The 18,878-nt window shown below is 43.7% G+C and overlaps 1 protein-coding gene across 1 annotated transcript in view; it reads left to right on the top strand.

The window, feature by feature from the left end:
* LCMT1 (leucine carboxyl methyltransferase 1) overlaps positions 1-14,289 on the top strand; it is a 57,187-nt gene extending 42,898 nt beyond the window's left edge. Inside the window, exons 8-11 of the mRNA XM_056138877.1 lie at positions 3,663-3,764; positions 4,640-4,731; positions 12,329-12,426; positions 14,095-14,289. Of these exons, the coding sequence (XP_055994852.1) occupies positions 3,663-3,764; positions 4,640-4,731; positions 12,329-12,426; positions 14,095-14,117 (315 nt within the window). The 3' untranslated portion in view covers positions 14,118-14,289. The remainder of the gene's footprint in view (positions 1-3,662; positions 3,765-4,639; positions 4,732-12,328; positions 12,427-14,094) is intronic.
* The last annotated feature ends 4,589 nt before the right edge of the window (positions 14,290-18,878 follow it).

The following is an 18,878-nucleotide window of genomic DNA, read 5'->3' as shown; positions in this document are numbered from 1 at the left end:
AGGTGGGGTCAGTGAAGAGCTGGCCAGCCGTGCACCCGTCACTGCTCAGTTCTAGTCACTGGAACTGCCTGGGAAGGGAACAGAGAGTTGCCAGAATGCTCTGGCTTTTCAAAAGAGTTTAGAAAGGCAAGATGTTTACACAAAACACTCTAAGGTCTGATATCACTGAGTTTGATCCATTGATCACTTGCTCTTTTAATCTAGGGTTATCTTTCTGTTTCATGTTTTTAACTTTTTTGGACCACACCTAGTGATGTTCAGGGGTTACTCCTGGCTCTGCACTGAGGAATTACTCCTGGCAGTGCTCAGGGGACCCTGTGGTATACCAGGGATTGAACGTGCATTGGCTACATGCAAGGCAGTTGCCCTATCTGCCGTAATCTCTCCAGCCCCCTAGGGTTACCTTTAAGAGCTATGGAATTATTGGGCTTGGGAGCTGAATCCTGTCCCGACCTCTTATTGGCCATGGACCTCCAGAGGAGTTGCATGGTGGTTTGGGAATCCGTGCTCTGGAGGAGGTACGATGCCTGACTGTGTGACCTGCACAAGTCACATGACTGCTATCTCTGTCTTGATTACTGAACCGAAAAAATGAGGATAATGATAGTCCCCCACAACGTAGGGTTGTAGAAGTAGTCAGTGCTGCCCAATCATACACCTCACTATGTGTATCTCTTTAAATCTCTCCAAACCCTTGTGTTTTGTTTTTAAGGGATAAATGTGCCTGCTAAGCTTTAGCAGGGAATTCTGAGATGCCATATAGTAGTCAGCATGAGCGCCGAGTACCTGATAGCTATTTTTATTGTTTTCCTTCACTTCCTATTTAAAATGTGTTACCGATAGGTAGTTCTTTCCCAGTGTCATGTAGTTATGGACAGATGTCTAGGGAATGAGGCCCAGGGCTCCTTCGCAGGGCCTGGAGGTGGCAGATGGGATGTTGTGCCATGCCCCATGGTACTCAGGAGTTAGCCCTGGTGGCACTCAGATGCCCAAACATGGTGCCCAGATGCCATTCAGCTGCCTTGCATCCTACACTCGCTCTCAACCCCCCCCCCCCCCCCATAACTTGGTCTTCTGGCCTTCTCCCCTCTCCGGCCCCAGTTCGGGTTCCTGTCTGGGCAATTCCTTTTTTTTGGCATTTTCTTTCTTTCCTCAGAGTCACTTTCCGGTGATTGCTGTACCTGTTGCTGTACTTGTTGGCCTCTTTATCTTTTGAAATGTGGCTCAGTTCTGGCAGTTCTTTGGCTTTCATGATACCAAACCTGGAGAAAATGAACTCTAACTCTCCACATTTCCACACATTTCCAACGTGGGCTCCTTCATTCGCCTGCTGCCTTTGTGCGTTCTTTGATTCAGCACCACTTGGATTGAGAGCCAGTGCCACTGGGGGTGGGCCTGCTGGGAATGGACCGTGTTCCAGATGTTCAGATCTCACCTACCATCTTTACTTGCTCTATTTACATTGGGGGGAATATGTGAACATGGAGCGTAATTGATAGCAGTTACAGAATTGTCAGCATTCTTGCATATCTTGCTTGCTTCACATTATTTCCTAAAGTGATAGCACAACTTAGGTATTGATAATCTCCATACTTTTAATAAAAATTCTTAGAATTTGCTTGTTTGTCAGGTACTTTCCTAGAGAGTGGCCCTTGAGCGAAATGTATGTTTGAGCCGTATGGATCCACTTATATGTAAATTTTTTCCGGTAAGTATTTTGGAAATTTAGGGGTGATTTTCTTACGGTTTTCTTTTTGATTTTTTTTGGCCACAGCTTATTGTGCCTAGGGCTTCTTGCCCAGAGTCTGTGCTCAGGGGTCACTCCCGGTGGTGCTTAGGAAACCACCAGGTGTGATGGTCTTTATATATTTTATTTTTGTCTTTTGTTTGGGCCATGCATGGTGGGCTTGGCCCTCGCTCCAGGTTCTATGCACAAATATCCCCCCAAGTGTGGCGCCAGGGATTGACCCTGCTCAGCCTCGTGCAAGACCAGCACCATCCCTGCTGTGCTGTCTTTCCGGCCCCTCATAATGGTTTTCTTCATAACATTTCCTTTTCTCTGGTTCATTTTAACAATACACTGTGTGTATAGCATGCACGATACATTCTAATTGGCGTCCATGTTATTGAGGAAGCTACTGGTTTTGCAGAGTCGGAAGTGAGACTGGATTTTCAATTGTGTGCAGAGAGGAAGTTGGGGGAAGAGTAATCAGCACCCCTCAGGCTTAGTTTCCTTAGCTTGAATAATCATAACAGCTCACACAAGGTACTCCCATGGGGACGTACCCAGTTTCACAGGTAAAAGGAGTAAATTTAACAGAGGTTAAATATCTTGCCCACGCTCCACAGAAATTGTCAAGCCAGGATCCTAATCCAAGTAATAAAATGAGAAAGTGTGTGCTGGCCCCTTTCTCACCCCCCACAGGGAGTGTGCGGGCTGGTCACTTGTGCCACGTGGCATTATATGTCCTCTGAAGAGAGGAAGTTGGGCTGTTGCTTTACTCTAACACCATATATAATTTATTTGCTATGTTATCTAGAGAGAAATAATAGTGTATATTCTGCAGTCATCTAATAGTATGCTGTAGTATTTGTCTATAATAGGGAGATAGATGATATTTTAGTTTTTTTTTTAATTAAAAACTTACTCTCAGACACACAAAAACAAAACAACTTAAAACCACATGTCAAATGTAAATAATACAAGGAAAAGTACCTCTGTCCTATGTAATCTTCAGCACTCTGATCAAGGAAGTATTTCAGAAATGTATGTATTTTCTTATTTTTGTCTTGTTTTGTTTGGGCCATGCATGGTGGTGCTTGGGTCTTACTCCTGGCTCTTTCCAGGGAAATCACTCCAGGTGGGTACTTGGTGGACCATATGCAGCTCCAAAGATCAAACTTGGGTTGGTGTCATGTAAGAGAAACATCTTTCCCACTGCACTATCTCTTTGCCCCCAAGATTTTTTTCACTTAAAGGTTGATGAGAGGTTTCGTTTGTTTGTTTTTTGTTTTTGTTTTCCCCACATATCCTCCTATTTCTTATTTTGGTGGAGTTGATTGGGCCACACCCAGTGTTCCTCAGGGCTGACTCCTGGCTCTGTGCTCCAGGATCACATCTGATGATGTTTGGGGGACCTTATGCAGTATCTCTTGGCTACATATAAGGCAGGCGCCTAAAGCCCCTGAGCTATCTCTCCAGCCCCCCTTTTTAAGAGTTCCTTTTTAAGAATTTGTCTTCGAGATCATTTCATATCTGTTTCTCTTCTTGTTTTCATGGCTGTATAGTATTTCATCAGAAGAATGTGCCCCAATTTTTCATCTTCCATTGATTGCTTATTTCAGTTCTTTCCAGAATCTTCCTATTATATGTGATGCTGCAGTAACATCCCTCATCTTTGCATATGTACACGCAGATATTTGTGGGACACTAGGTAGGTCACAGGCGGTACTTCCAATAGATGTATGCTGCCCGGCGGCCCTTGAAACAACTGTACCACCTCCCCTTGCTGCTGTGCTAGTGCTGCCCCCGTAATTGCAGTGTGCTGGGTACTAGCGAGGCTTGGCCTTGACTGGTTGTAAACAGGACAGCGGTGTTTTGTATTGCTTCCAGAAGAATCTGAGCCTTGTGGTGATGCCAGACCTCCTCTCTCACTCCCCAGGTGAACATGAATGACCGGTTTGGGCAGATCATGATTGAAAACCTACGGAGACGGCAGTGTGACCTGGCAGGAGTGGAAACCTGCAAGTCCCTAGAGTCACAGGTCAGCCAGCAGAGATGGGGACACCCCTTGGGCCCTTCCTCAGCCAAGATAGGTGCCCTCCCGACGTACTGCTGCGGAGGTGGGCAGGGCTCCCCGTGGCCACCAGTGCCTCGTGCTAGGGAAATCCATGCTCTGTGTTGCCACTTCGAGGCAAAGTGCCAGTTACGCTTTGAACAGCCCAGAACTTACTAAATGGTGCTTTAAATAGCACGGAAGGTGAAAGAGGAGCAAAATAAATACCAGTGTCCCCTCCCTCATCTTCAGTACTACTGATATTTTATCAATTACCGTATTTATCAGCCAGATTTTTGTTGCAGTTGTCGCTGGACTGTTTTAAGGGAAGCCCCAGGCAGTTGATCACTTCCCCCTTAAAATGCTGCAGTGTGACTCTACCAGTAAGAACTTTTATTCACCCCAAGCTAACAGTAATACCACTATTGCCCCTTATAAATCAGTAGTAAATCAGTAGTAACCCTCCATCTCCTCAAATACCCATCCTTTTTCAGTTTTCTCCGATGGTTTAAAAAGTGTATAGCTGATATGAAAAGATGGAGAAAGTGTTTGAATCGGGAGCCTCCCACCCCCATTTCAGAACCATTAGTTTCGCTGGAAGAGACCACTCCCAGCAGGCTCCCATTTTCAAGGGTTGTGCCCATGCCACTCTGATAAGGCACCTTGTTGTTCTTCATGCTTCGGTGAGTCTCCCCACCCCCCAACTCCCTGTGTAAGGTTGATGCTCCATTTAGGAAACTGCAAGGTAAACCGCGGGACCGGGAGAGTAGCCGGAGTGGGTCTAGGAGGGATGGAGTGTGCCCCGTGTCCCAGGGCCTGTAGGCAGCTCTCTGTGGTGTCTCTCTCTTCGCTGCCCACTTCAGAAAGAACGCCTCCTGTTGAATGGGTGGGAAACGGCCCTGGCGGTGGACATGATGGAATTGTACAGCAGATTGCCACGAGCTGAAGTGAGCAGGTATGGCTAGGGGAAAGTTTCCCCCCTGCTGATTAATTGGGCTGTAAGGGCATTCAGAGAGAGCCTGTATCCTTGGTGGGGGGGGGGGGGTGGTCTGGGAGGGGTGATGGGAGGCTGGGTGCTACATCTGCACTTTGGGGGCCACTCTCAGCTCCGCTCATGGGCTGCTCCCTGCAGTGTTTGAACCAGACAGTGCTGGGATTGAGTTGGGGTAGGCCACATGCAAGGCGTGCCCCTTACCCCCTGCACGGTCTCTCAGCCCTAGAGTTCCAAAGTGTTGAAGCACTGTGGCACTGTAGCACTGTCCTCTCATTGTTCATCAGTTTGCTCAAGTGGGCACCAGTAACGTCTCCATTGTGAGACTTGTTATTGCTCTTGGTATATCAAATACGCCACGGGGAGCTTGCCAGGCTCTGCTGTTGTGTGGGATACTCTCGGGAGCTTGCCAGGCTCTACAAGAGGGATGGAGGAATTGAACCCAGGTCGGCTGAGTGCAAGGCAGATGCCCTACCTGCTGTGCTGTCGCTTGCTAAGAATATTAAACACTGATAGCACCTTGTAGATAACCCATTAGCCCCTACCTAAGGTCAAGTGTATGCCAAAAGGAACAGCCTTCGTGAGAATAAGCAAGTGCACCTGGAAAATTCCCAGAGCAACCAGTGCAGTGGAAATTCTAGGGGGTAGGGAATAATGGAGGACTCTTAAGGCGGGAAAAGATTCCACTCACAGATTTGGAAATCACCTTTGTCTCATTGTAAAAGAAATTCATGCACGTGCTAAAAAAAAAATTTCCCAGAGCAGTGGAGTATAAATTAGTTGTAACTGTGCTTTGTAGCCCCTGCCGTCAGTGAGCTGTTGTTAATAAGCAGGAGTTGTGTTCTTCGTGTCTGTAAAGACAAATATGTATGCAGAGATTGCTGTTGGATTGAAGCAGCAGGTTCATATTACACGTGTCGGTCTGTAAACTGCTCTCTGTGAAAGTTAGCGATAGATCATATTTGTCTCTGATAACTAAACAGTGAAGCTTGCCGTTTCCTCTTATGGAGCATGGTCTCATGTTCTTTCTTAAGCTGTGTGGATAGATGGACAATGATAATAAAGCTTAGTGACTGAAAAGTTTTGTGTGTAGCCAGGCATTTAATTGTCCTGTGTAGTTTGATTTTGTGCTAGGGACCACAGCCAGTGGTTCTCGGGGCCTACTCCCAGCTCAGTGCTCAGGGAACAACAATTTATGCCCTCTGATCTTTTGAGTCCTCTCCCTGACCCAATTTTTTTCTTTCAATTTCTCTGTCACAATAGTAACAGAAATTGTTCGGAATGGGAGATGTGTGCTGAAAGTAGAATAAGAACCAAACGTGATAACCTCTCAGTATCTGTATTGCAAACCATAATGCCCAAAAGTAGAGTAAGAGTTTGGGGGAAATTGTCTGCCATGGAGGCAGGGGGACGGTTGGAAAGGGGAGGTATACTGGGGACATTGGTGGTGAAAAATGTGCACTGGTGGAGGGATGTGTGTTTGATCATTGTATGACCAAAACTCAAACATGGAAGCTTTGTAACTATAGCTCATGTGATTACTATTGTGTTTTTTTTTTAATATTTAAAAAAAAACACAATAGTAACAGATCGTTACCATGTACTTTTCTGGATATTGCTAATGATAGCTTTTTCTCCTTCCTTCCTTCCTTCCTTCCTTCCTTCCTTCCTTCCTTCCTTATTACTATGTACTTCCTGACTTCCTGATTTTTGCTTTCTTCTTGCCTTTGGAGGCATGGGGTTATGGGTTTTGTTCTCTTAAAGATAAGGGAAGCACTTTTTAGGCTTTGCATCTTCACAGAGCTTCTTACTACCCTTGTAGAAGTCTCACTTCTAAATCATGCATGTGTCAGAGACTTGAATTTTACAAAGCTATGATCTCAGTACTTCCTAAATTCTTCCAGAATTTGCCTCTCCCGCAAATTGATTTTGGTGTTCCACGGCAAACCACAGTTTTTGAATAGCCCTGTTCTGGCATCCGTGATGGAAATCCTCCAGCAATTCCTCCACATTCCCAGCACGGAGTCCGTGGTTTGTGTTGGGCCCAAGGGGAAACAGCTTATTCTTCCGCCAGTGGTTTTCAACCTTTCTGCATCTACAGACCTGTCACTGGCCCTCGGACTGGCATTAGAACACCGCCGTTCTCCACAGGCGTTTGTCTCTTGTGACCCCTGGCCATTTGTAGGCAGAAGATATCCTTTAGAGCCGAGTTGCTTAACTGTGACGCCAAGCCCACGTGGCAACTTCAAGGGGAGGTTGTGAGAAATCTTAAAAACTTGTTATAACGCAGGTTTCTCTAATTGTCATCCCGTGGTTGATTTGTATACCTAGAAAAACAGGGCCAGGAAAACATTTCTCGGGTGGCAGTGTGCTGGGTAGGTTAGAGAGGAAGGGGGCAGATCCAGAAGGTTCCCTCTCCTGTAGTGGGACATAAAAGCAATATAGAAAGGGGGCAACGAATGGCCACAGGCAACAGAAAATGAGAAGTGGTCCACGGAACTGAGCTTCCCGTGGCAGGGTGATGGAGGGAGATGTACAGTGGGGAGTCATGGGGGCGGGGGGAATGGCGTTGGCAAGTTGTATGCATAAAATGCTATCAACGGTACTGTAAAACCTGGTGCCTGGAAAACAGTTGGTTTTGTTTTGGGTTTTTTTTTTCTTTTTTGGGTCAAACCTGGCAATGCACAGGGGTTACTCCCAGCTCTGCACTCAGGAATTACTCCTGGTGGTGCTTGGGGGACCATATGGGATGCTGGGAATTGAACCCGGGTTGGCTACGTGCAAGGCAAACGCCCTGCCTGCTGTACTATATCACTTCAGCCCCTGAAAAAAACATGTTTGCTTTTTTTTTTAAATATTTTTTCCCTCAGGCGAAAGGAGTCACTAGGAGAAAAAAAAAAAGAAGCCCTTCCTTAGGTGACCATTCAGGAGCTGAGGCGGGCTTTGTTCTCCCCGGGCCAGGCTGCACACGGCCCTCCCAGGCTACAGATGTGTCAGAATTCGTGTCTGCACTTACAAAGGGCTTTTTCCATACATAAAAAGAAAATTTTCAGATTTGTGCGTGAAAAGGGCTCTAAGACAGGCCTGGGAGAGTTGGCAAGTGCTGTGCCCCCGGCACTGTTCCTCCCCCCAAGGTGGGCAGCTGACAGGGCACACCTCCGGTTTGATGCTCGGCACCCCATGGTCCCTGCAACATCCCTGGGTGCAGCCCTGGAGGCCTCCGGCGCCACTGGGCTGCCCCAGGCACATCGGGGTGATTTGGGATCCCCGGCATGCAGGGCCAGAGCTATACCGCATCCTTGGTTGTCTGAGAACCACCAGTGTAGCCACTGGGACCCCTGAGTACCATGTGAGAGGCTCCTGTCTCCCAACACCTCCAGAGGTGCCTGCCCTGGGTCGGGTCTAACGAGCAGCCCCCAGTAAGCATCTTCCCCCAGCCGGAGCCTGGTAATCATCCTGGAGTGTCTCTTATGGTGGTGGTCTTCTCCAGGAAATTTGTCCCGCACAGCATCTGGTAATACTAGTTGGGGAAGCAAACAGTACTTTATGGGTAATGATTCTCACCTCAGCAGTGGCCCTTCGTTCTGCGTAGCTTGACAGGAATGAATGTGCCCATACAGGCAAAGGCACGTGTACACCCGCATTCACAACGGCGTCCAAACAAATGGGAAATGCCAGAAGGTTGGTAAGAGGCATAGTAAATAGTGGGAATATGGACCATTTTTATTTTCTTGTTACTTTTTAGGAAGTATCCAAAAAAAAATATTCTGCCTGAACTTCGGCAGAAAAAAAAACTATTTTAAGCTGTTTTCACATATTTATGCATGTTTCTGTATTTGCACATATTTACATTTTACAGTTACCTTGTACTTACTTGTAAGAAGTACACGCGTTTGATTAGAAAAAGAAACAGTAAATTAGGATAGAGTGTTTATTGTGAAGAGTGTCTGTTTGCTGTCTCCTCAGTAATTAGAGACCAGCAAGTTTATTTAATGTTTCCCAGAAGTAATCTGCAAATACAAAACATGTTTTGCCCCACTTTTCTTTACATAGGTAATGTGCTGTGCATGTTACTTACTGAATTACTTGCTTTTTAAATTCCATTGTAATACTTAAAGGCTGTTCTGTGTTAATACATCTATTTATGTTCTCTCTGTTTGTTTTGATTTTGAGCCACACCCAGCAGTGATCAAGGGTGACTCCTGGCTCGGCACTTAGAAGTCACTCCTGGCAGTGATCAGGGGACCATATGGAATGCCAAGGATTTGAACCCAGGTCGACCACATGCAAGGCAGATCTCAATTTATTGTACTATCTCTCCACCTCCAATTCATACTCTTTATTAATAATGTTGGTTTATTTAACCCAAGGCATTTTGAACTTTTGTTTTTGTTTTGCCTAAGACCTCTTTTCATCAAAAAAGAAAAAAAAATTTCCTGCAAAGATATTTATTTTCTATTTTTTAAAAAAGGTTTTCTGCAAGCAGAAAGAGAAATCTGCATCTTTTAGCAGTTTTATAAGTATTCTAATTGTTATGTAACATGTAACAAGCCTCAAGGCACGTTTGATGAATATGTCAGCAAAATAAACACATTGCCTTAAAGGTGGTCCATCATAAAGTAACTGGTATCTGACTTATATCATTAAGAACTTCAAAGGCTAGACAAAGTATATAAAACCACTGTTGAAAGGCCATGAAATGAGTAAGCAATTGAGCACAATTCTCAAGAACGGAAGTAGATTAGCAGCTTCCCACATTCACTCCAGATGTCTCTAATATGTTATTTTCCAATTCTTTCTCCCAAGAAATTTTCACATAAAATAGGCGTGCAAATCAAATATGACTTAATGGTCATAAATTTACTTGACAACATTTTTGTACTCTGCTCCACACATTCAGTCATGCCACCTCCAGTGGAGTTGTAACCCCAAGTTGAAGCAGCTAGGATTTAACCCATTTCATGCAGATTGCAGTTATTTGCGATGCATATGCAATTTTTAAAAACAGGTACATTGGTTTATAGAGCTGGATATATTTATAGCACATATATATATAGAGAGAGAGAGATGAACAATTGGAGGACAGTGACAGTGATTTTATATATATATATATATATCAAAATATATATATTTTGATATATGTGTGTGTGTGTGTGTGTGTGTGTGTGTGTGTGTGTAGGTTCACACTTGTTTAAATGCATTTTATCCTCGCTGGCAAAGTGCTGAGGACCACAGTCTCTTGGATCCCCTGCCATCATTTATTCCCACCCTCCACCCCGCTTTTACTGGTAACTTTAGTCCTGTTTTCAGAATCCAAGGGGTGGTGTGTCTGTTTGCTTTCTTTATATTCTGCATATAAAGTGCAGTCATCTGGTGCTTTGTCTTTCTTCTGATACTGCTGCAGCAATTGTTTTTTAAAAATACTTCTTTGCACAGATCTAGTATAAATTCTTTCATTGAAATAATGTTGCATTCACACATTAAGTTTCATGTGTATATCACTGAAAAATCAGCGTGTGGAGACAAAGTTTATCACAGAAATTCCAGTTCTGTCCTGTGACCCCCAAAAAATGTGAATTTATTTTAAAACAGAATTATTAAAAGGATGAGCATTTCATTTTGAGGGTCTTACTTATGGTGGTGTCAGGTATCAAGTCTAGATCTCTTGCATTCACAGTATGTACTTGGCCACCCCCCGGGGCCCATTTTATATTTTAGGGGCCGGGTCTGGTAGTGCTTGGGGGTCAGTCCTGGCAGTGCTCATGGTCCATTTGGTTTCACCAGTGTGCAGAGCATGTAAACTTATTTCTTTGTGAGGGTTAGCCTTTCCGGCCCAGGGTATACCATAGCCTGTTTTTTTCTTCCCAGACTTTTACTTACTCAGGCACTGTGATGTAGTTCCAGGCAAACAGTGTTCCAACTCCGCAGTATCAGCCTCACTCTGCCAATGTCTCAATACTCCCAACAGCCTCCACTTGGTAATGGTTTTTTTAATTATGGTTGGGGTCATGTTTATAATAGTTTAATGTGTATCGTTTTAATGTACACAGTTGACCTGTCTCCAGCGTAGTGCCCAAAGCTCTCCACCTGATGTAGCATCCAGCCCTCCTCATCAGTAACTGCTATCCCACACTGCCCTTACTTAGCATTCTCAGTTCTGTATTTCAGGAGCAAGAGTTTGTCACCCTTTTCAGTCTTCCACTCCCTTGTCTTGTTTCTCTGTAAACAACGGATGAATGAGATCATTTGTCCTCCCTCTGATTTTCTTCACTTAACATTATACCCTCCAGGTTCCTTCAAGTTGGAGTGAACTGTTTGATTTCATTTTTTTCTATAGCTGTGTAGTATTCCAGTGTGTGTATTTCCAATAACTCCTTCACCCATTCATCTGGTGTGGGGGATTTGGGTTGCTTCAGTAGTCTAGCGCTTGTACTGTAGGCATTAAAAATAAAGTGTGCATATGTCTCTTCAAGTGAATATTTTCTATTTTGGAGGTAGATGCCAAGGAGTAGAAATGCTAGATCACATGGACTCTCTGTACTGCTGCTTTTTAGGAAATCCCCGTAGTCTCCACAAACGTTTAACCAGAAAACATTCCCACCAACAGTGAATAAGAGTTCCATTTTCACCACATTTCTGCCTACACCGATTGTTTCCAGCCTGTTTGATTTATGCCATTCTCACTGGTGTGAGGTGATAACCTCATTGTCACCTTGATTTACATTACCTTGATAATAAGTGAGGGTGAACACTTTCATATACTTGTTGGCTGTCCGTGTATCTGCTTTGAAAAGTGTTCTTCTCTCCCCATTTTTGATGAGATTGTTGCTGGTTTTTTTGTTGAGCTTTGTTGAGTGCTTTATATATCTTGGATGTTAGTCTTTTGTTTTTTTTTTTTTTGAAGTATTGTGTGCCAGTATTTTCTCCCATCCTGTAGTGTGTCTTTTTATTCTAGCTTGAGTTTCTTTTGTCATGAAAGAACTTTTTGAGGCTCTGTTGTTTTTTAGTTTTTATTATCTTTGTCAATGGAATCAAAGCATTGAAAACACTGAGGTCCGACAGAATAAGATTTTAAACATTAGTAGATCTAATCAAATGACCCCCCCCCCAAAGAAGTTTCACATTTTGTAGTACTGGAAGTAAGCAGGAGAGCACCTTTTTCCAGTGTCCCTGCTAAAGTGTCAGCTTTCTTTGATCTTTCTCCATTTGAAAGCTGGTGGTTTGTGCTTTAATTTACATTTCTCATAAATGAGAGAGAAAAAATTATTGATCTGTCTTTTAGATGACTTTTTAAAGCTGTCATTGATGTGCAAAGAATCTTTATATAGCAAGGAAATCTACCCTTTACCATTTGTATTGCAAACGCTTCTTTCCTCATTTTATCATATTATTTGTCTTTTGACTTTGTTTATGGTATTTTTCTTTTCAGTAAAAATAAGACTGGAACCACATTGTACATATTGTTTCGTAGTCAGCTTCGGCTAATCTCCCTAGCGGTGACCCATTGTCCTTATTTTAAATTGGATGCATTGTCATGGTTTTGTTTTCATTCTCCCCACAGAATAGAGTCCCTTGAGTTCCTGGACGAGATGGAGCTTCTTGAGCAGCTCATGCAGCATTACTGCCTGTGTTGGGCGACCAAAGGTGGAACTGAATTAGGTATGGAGTTGGGCTTTTATTGATGTGATCTGGAAACTGAGAACATTGTGTTTTCAAAGAGTGCCTGCTACTCTGGGCCCCGAAAGAACTAGAGGGTTGTATACGTGTATCCATGTGCATTTCCAGAGAAGTTGCTCTTACATCCTCTGTTTTCATAGCCCTGAAACTAGGAGAGCTGTTCAAATAAACCGCATGTACCAAAACTAACAAACTAACCAACCTACACCCTAGAAAGGACTATTCTGGAATTTCCTCAGTTGGAAGATAAGACCTTGAGAGTCTTATTAATAATCACCTCAATAAAAGTAGCCAGTGTTTGTTTTTTCAGTCAACGTGTAACCAGGCTTAGTCGATAGTAAACAGACATCATTCCTGATAGCTGTGCAGCCATGCATTGGATTTCTCCCTCTCCTCTCCTGTGATTAATGTGAAGTTCCAGAAGGGCAGAGTAGGGCTTTTGTTGGAGAGAGAATGGATCTGGGCCTCATATTTCTAAATACTTTGGTCTTGATCCAGTTCTCTCTTGACAGGCTGCCTCACGTCGCTCTTGCTTCTCCTAGGAATTACCCTTGTGTCTACAGCCTGTAGAAATGATGCTTAGATAGGTCTTCAGTAGCTGCCTTTCAGCCTACTGGAGACGGCCTCCTGCAGGTGTGTGTCCAAATAATATAGCCGTGGGCCGGCACCCATGCCAAGCAGCTCAGCAGAGACATACACCGTCTCCTTTGTAAAATTTCCAGATTGTCCCTAATTTGTTAATCTTCACCTTTGAATTCTCTTTTCAGTAGTTGATAGATTTACCCAGCTGTACTGTTCATCCCAGAGAATGTTATTTTCTTGGATTTGTTTTATATTTAAACTTTATTGTGTATTTTCGCATTACCTTTCCTCGCTGGTTCTTAAAATCAGTGTAATTTTTATTAAGACTTAGGAAACACTCTGAAAGATAGGACAATAAAAATAGGACAATGCCCATCATCATTCTGAGATAGCCTCTAACATCCTTTTTTTCTTTCACTTTTTCTATTTATTTTTAGCAGAGCTGATCTCTAAATTTACATAACTTGATTACTGATCTTTCTAGTGTAATAGTATAATTTGGGCATTTGCCCTTGCTATTAGACTCCACAAGCATAATACTAATGGTTATAAAACTCTAGCATGAAATTATGACCAAAACACTTTTGCAAACGTAGATTGTAAGCACAAATGAGTTCACTCCAGCTTTTTATAAAGCCATGATGGGATGCGGAACGTTTTGCAAAAGAGATTTCTTTGTCCCCATTTCCCACTTGACTGCTTTTCAATATCAGTGCTTGCTTTTGTTTGGCAAAGACCTCTGTCTGCTGAAGAACCACGTGTGCCTTTGCTCAAAGTTCAGGCACTTAAAGGATAGACATTCCGGCCCTGGCTGCAGAGACCCCATAAACTTCGAAAGCTTTCTTAATCCCTTTAAAACCACCCCGTAAGCACCGTCTCACCCCGTCTCAACGGCGTTGTGAAATCTCATCTTACAAAACAGGAGGCCAGAGCCACAGCATTCAGGGTAAGGGCGGTGCCCGGGACCAGGCACTGTGGGCCAGGGGTCTGCACAGTTTCATCCTCCTGCCCGTGTCCTTGGTTCCAGACATGAGTCTCTCAACAGCGCTCTGTGTTTCCTCCCCTCAGGTTTGAAGGACATAACTTGTTAACCTGTTCAAGGCTTGCGTGGAGCCAGAAGCCATGGCCACTCAACCTCCCTGGAGTTGACACCCGGAGTTCCCCGAGTGGCGGCGGCCAGGCTTCGTCTCAGAGCTCAGCTGCCAAGTCATCATGCCGACTCCTGTTGACCTGTTGTTTTCAATAAATCTCAGTTGCCAAGTGCCCACGTGTGGCTCATCTTTTCCTCCAGTGGGCCAGTGTGTACCCTGCCAGCAGCTTAGAGCAGAGCTCCCGAACCCAAAGTTGCTCTTGTCTTGCTCCCTATGGATCAGGTTCATGCCCTTGGTCCAGTGGGGGGTTCTGTGTGCACGTTGGCAGCAGCTCAACTCCTCTGCCCTTTGCCCTTGCCAAACTGGCCTGTTTATGTCCTCATATTGGTTGTTCGGGCAAGCTAAATGATGCCCTGAAATGTCTGTATCTGTTCCCTGGACCTGTACGTAATAAGGAAGTGTGTGTGTGTGTGTGTGTGTGTGTGTGTGTGTGTGTGTGTGTGTGATGTTTTGTAGAACTCACTGGTGAGTTTTAAAACTCTGCTAAGTGAAACTATCTGGTTCACACTTTTTTAAAATTCCCATCTTATTTCCTTGCTGTGGGTGCTTGCTAATTTTGTTTTTGTTGGAAGGTGTTTTGGTATTGATTACATTCCCATATAATGACAGGTCTGTTCGGGTTTCTATATCTTTGTAAAAGAATGTCTAGAAATTTGTTCATTTTATCTAGACTACCCATTTGTTGGTATTTAATTGTTCATAGAGAGTAGAACCATCTCACTCTTCTTATCTCTGCTCAGTAATAATTTAGTTCTCACATTTATTTCTGAGTTTAATAATCTGATTTGTGTCTCACTTTCACTTTCACTGTCCCAAAATATAACTAAAGATTTATCAATGTGGTTGAGTTTTTGAAATAAAAAGCTTTCATTTTATTTTCTTTATTTTTCTGTTCTCTATTTTATTTGATCTAATCCTTATTTCCTCCCTTCTAACATTAGGTTGATTTGCTCTTTTTGTCATTCCTCAAAATGGAAGTTTAGGTGAGCTCTTTCCTGTTTGGGGGATAGAGGTAGGGATTGGTTTGGGGGTCAGACCTGATCGTGCTCAGGAGCTACTCCAAGCTCTGTGCATGAGGACTCAGCTTTGCAGTGCTCAGAACAATCTATTGAGCTGGGCATCAAACTGAGCCCTCTTGTGTGCAGAGCAGGTACTCGGCTCCTTAAGCTATGCCTCTGGCCTCTTTATCTTCAGATGTACAGTCACAGCTGTATAGTTCCCTCCTAGCACTCACTTTGCAGTATTCCATAAGTTTTGGTAGTTGTGTTTCATTGCCGGTTTTCTCAGGCCATTTTCTAATTTTCCTTTTTGTGTGTCTTCTGTGATCCTTTGGCTAAGAGCATTCAGTTTTCCTTCACAATCACGACCATCCTGTTGTTCGTCGATTGCCTTGAGCAGAACCCAGTAACGCCTCCTTCGTCCTAGCCCTGAGATTTTTTAAAAAGTGCCATATTCAAGGCTCTTTCAGAGTTAGGAGAATGAGACCCATCATTATTACTGGTATTTGGCATATTGGGTACACCATGGGGAGTTTGCCAGACTCTGCCGTGTGGGCAGGTTACATTCGGTAGCCTGCCAGTTTGTCCAAAGTAGGAATGAGAAAGTAAGATGTCACATGGCCACAAATGTGGCCGCGCACTTCTGGAGCTGGGTTTATAGTCTCTGAGTCTTGGCCGTTGATGGGATTACATGGCGCCAGGGGGCCAGTTGGTGGGTGTGACCCCTGCCTACTGGAATTTGGAGGATCTGGGTGGAGGATGCTCAGCCCCGATCTGAGCAGGCTTGGAGATCTCAGCCCCGGTACCCGCATGCCTTTGTTCCTCTGCTGGTATTTTCATGCGTGTGGAGAGTGGTCTCAGCATGGTGGTGGCTGGTTCTGGAGGTCTTCGGCTGCCGGAGCCCTGGTCGGGGCAGGGAAGGAAACTCAATCCTCTCCCTCCAAGAGGCCCCAGCGAGGATAGCCAGGCGCAGGGGCAGGAGACTCTGCGCTGTTCTCTTCCGGGAGCTGGGTTTTACAGTCTCTGAGTCTTGGCCATTGATGGGATTACACGGCGCCAGGGGGCCAGTTGGTGGGTGTGACCCCCACCTACTGGAATTTGGAGGATCTGGGTGGAGGTCCCAAGCCTGCTCAGATCGGGGCTGAGTTTTCCTTCAGTTGTGGATTTCCAGTTTCATTTCATTACAGCAAGAACAGATCGTTTGTATGATTTTTTCTAACTTAAAGTTTATGATTACTTTTGTGTTCTATCGTGTACTCTGTCTCAGAGAATGTTCTATGTGCAGTTGAGAAAAACATTTTGCTGTTCTCTCTCTCTCTCTCTCTCTCTCTCTCTCCCTCTCAGGTCCAGTTTGCTTCAGGTGCTGCTCAAGTAAGTACTCTCTCATTATTGATCTTCTAGCTGGTAGTTCTTACCAGAAACTTTTATTCCAGAACTTAACTCAAAGACTGTATCTCTCACATTGTTTCTACAGGTGCTTATCTTATTTATCTTAGGTTATTTCACTCCTCAAATGCTCCACATCTCTAGAGCCAATAAGTTTCTTTCCGCTCCTACCTCCTACATTTTTTTTAACAAGTCCTGCTTTCTTTCCATGTGATTCCCCCCATTGCACGTGAATTTTTCATTTATTAACTCCCTACTTCATGGTTTTTTTTTTCAACCTCCATAATTTTTTTCATTTTTTGAGGGGTCACAGCCGGCGATGCTCAGGGGTTACTCCTGGCTCATACACTCAGAAATTAATCCTGACGGTCCTCGGGGGACCATATGGGATGCTGGGAATCGAACCCAGGTCGGCCATGTGCAAGGCAAATGCCCTACCTGCTGTGCTATCGCTCCAGCCCCCAACCACCATAATTCCTTTATTCCTGTCTCATGTTCTCCTGCCAGACTGACTCCATCAGAGGATCAGAGGATCTATCTCACGCTTTATCTATGTGACCTTCATGCTCAGACTCCTCTATCTCATGACATATCTCCTCCCGCTCCTTGGGTACATCGTGCCCGTGATAATTGATTTTCCGGAATGCCCCATTGCTTAACAACTGAACATCAAGTTCTTAGCAATGGTTCGGGATGTGTAGTCTTATTTTGTGAAAAATCTATGTTCCAGGCAGCTGGACCTTATCTATTGCTAGTCTCTTTCCTGACACTTCGCTCTCCCCAGATTTCATCCCTAAAGCCTTGGTAACAGTTACAACAGACTTTTCCATGAAGCATGGAAAATGTTCAGTGGGAAAGCCATGGCATCACCTAACAGAAGCAGTTTAATCATTTTTGCCTCTCTGGTCAAGGAATCTTTCCTACGGATAAGCTTGTGTGAGTGTGCATGTCTATCTCCCTGACCCCTCCCCCCCCAAAAAAAACCTCATAGACTGATTATGTATTTCTGTTTCTTTTCGCTTTACTTGTACCAGTTCTCCTTTAGCAACTTTACAGTGTGCTTTGTTTGTATTCTTATTTATATGAAGAAATAAATTTACATGGAAATTTTGTCATTTGTCCAGAAATGATGGAACTGGTCTCAAAACTACTTAGGTTGGATATAGAAGCAGGCTCTTGTTTTCTTTTATGGGTGAGGGTGGATAAGTGCACTATATTAAAACCAGGAGCTCACATACACAAGTGCTCTATTTAAACAGCCCTGAAAGTTGTGCTTTTAATTGCTATGTTATGTGTCTCATCTCTCTGTCCCCCAAAATAACAAAAACTGAAACACATTGCCCACTGCTAAGGGTGCTGATTTACTTTTCTTTCATTGAACAGAATGTCTCATTTTCCATTTTGGGTTGGTTTAGATGCTATTTATAAAGAGTTACGATCTTAAAAAAATAAAAATAAAAACAGAATGTTTAGGCTCCTGAGTGTTTAATTGGAGAAATAGTTTTTTTTATTTTGTTTTAAACCTGAGCAGTGGGTATGGAGAATGCTTTTAGCTTTAGTAGTAATATATTGATTGAAGACTATGGTCAAAAATCTGGGTTTGCTCTTTGTGTTCTCATTTTTTCCTCATGTTGATTTTCAACCTTTTCCCCATTGCCATATGGTCACATAGTTCCTGCCTGAGTGGCAGGTATCACAACTGCATTCTTGCAGGGAGAAAAAGATAGATCTTTTCTTCAAAGGTCTCTTTTTTATCAAGAATAAATAATTCCCCAGTGCACTCCAGTCTACTTCCTCCTTTCCTAGTAAGAAGTGAGCAAGTTGGCTAGATTGGTACATGATGTCTGGATGGAATTTCATGGAACTGATGCATGCTTTTCTTCAGTATAAGTATGTCCTGTGTAATATTTCAGACATCTTTACATAAAGACCATTTTGTGTTAACCTGAAATCCAGTGTGACATGGAAGAGGGGTATCTCTTTATTTGCCAAATCTGGTAACCTTAAAACTGTGCCTAAAAAAAGAGTGTCTGGCTTCCCAAGTCTTGTTCTGTGATAAACATGGGAGAAACTGGAGGCTTTCGATTTAGCCACCACTCAACGTGGAGTCATCTTGACTGTGTTTCTTCTACCACGTAAAGAAAATGGCCTGCATGTGACCAGGAAATTTATAAAATTCAAGGCAGTGTTAAACCATATTTTCATCTTGGCGAATTTTACTTCCTTTCGTGCAGGGGAGGTATAGGTGGTCATGAATAAAATGCCAACTCTCACGGGATATAGAGTTTTATCCCATTTTACTTCCTTATATCCCTCC

This window comes from Sorex fumeus, unplaced genomic scaffold, assembly GCF_029834395.1.
Source record: "Sorex fumeus unplaced genomic scaffold, SorFum_2.1 ptg000130l, whole genome shotgun sequence".
In the NCBI taxonomy this organism is placed as follows: domain Eukaryota; kingdom Metazoa; phylum Chordata; class Mammalia; order Eulipotyphla; family Soricidae; genus Sorex; species Sorex fumeus.
Note: the sequence above shows the minus strand (reverse complement) of the source record. Positions and strands in the feature narration are given on the sequence as shown.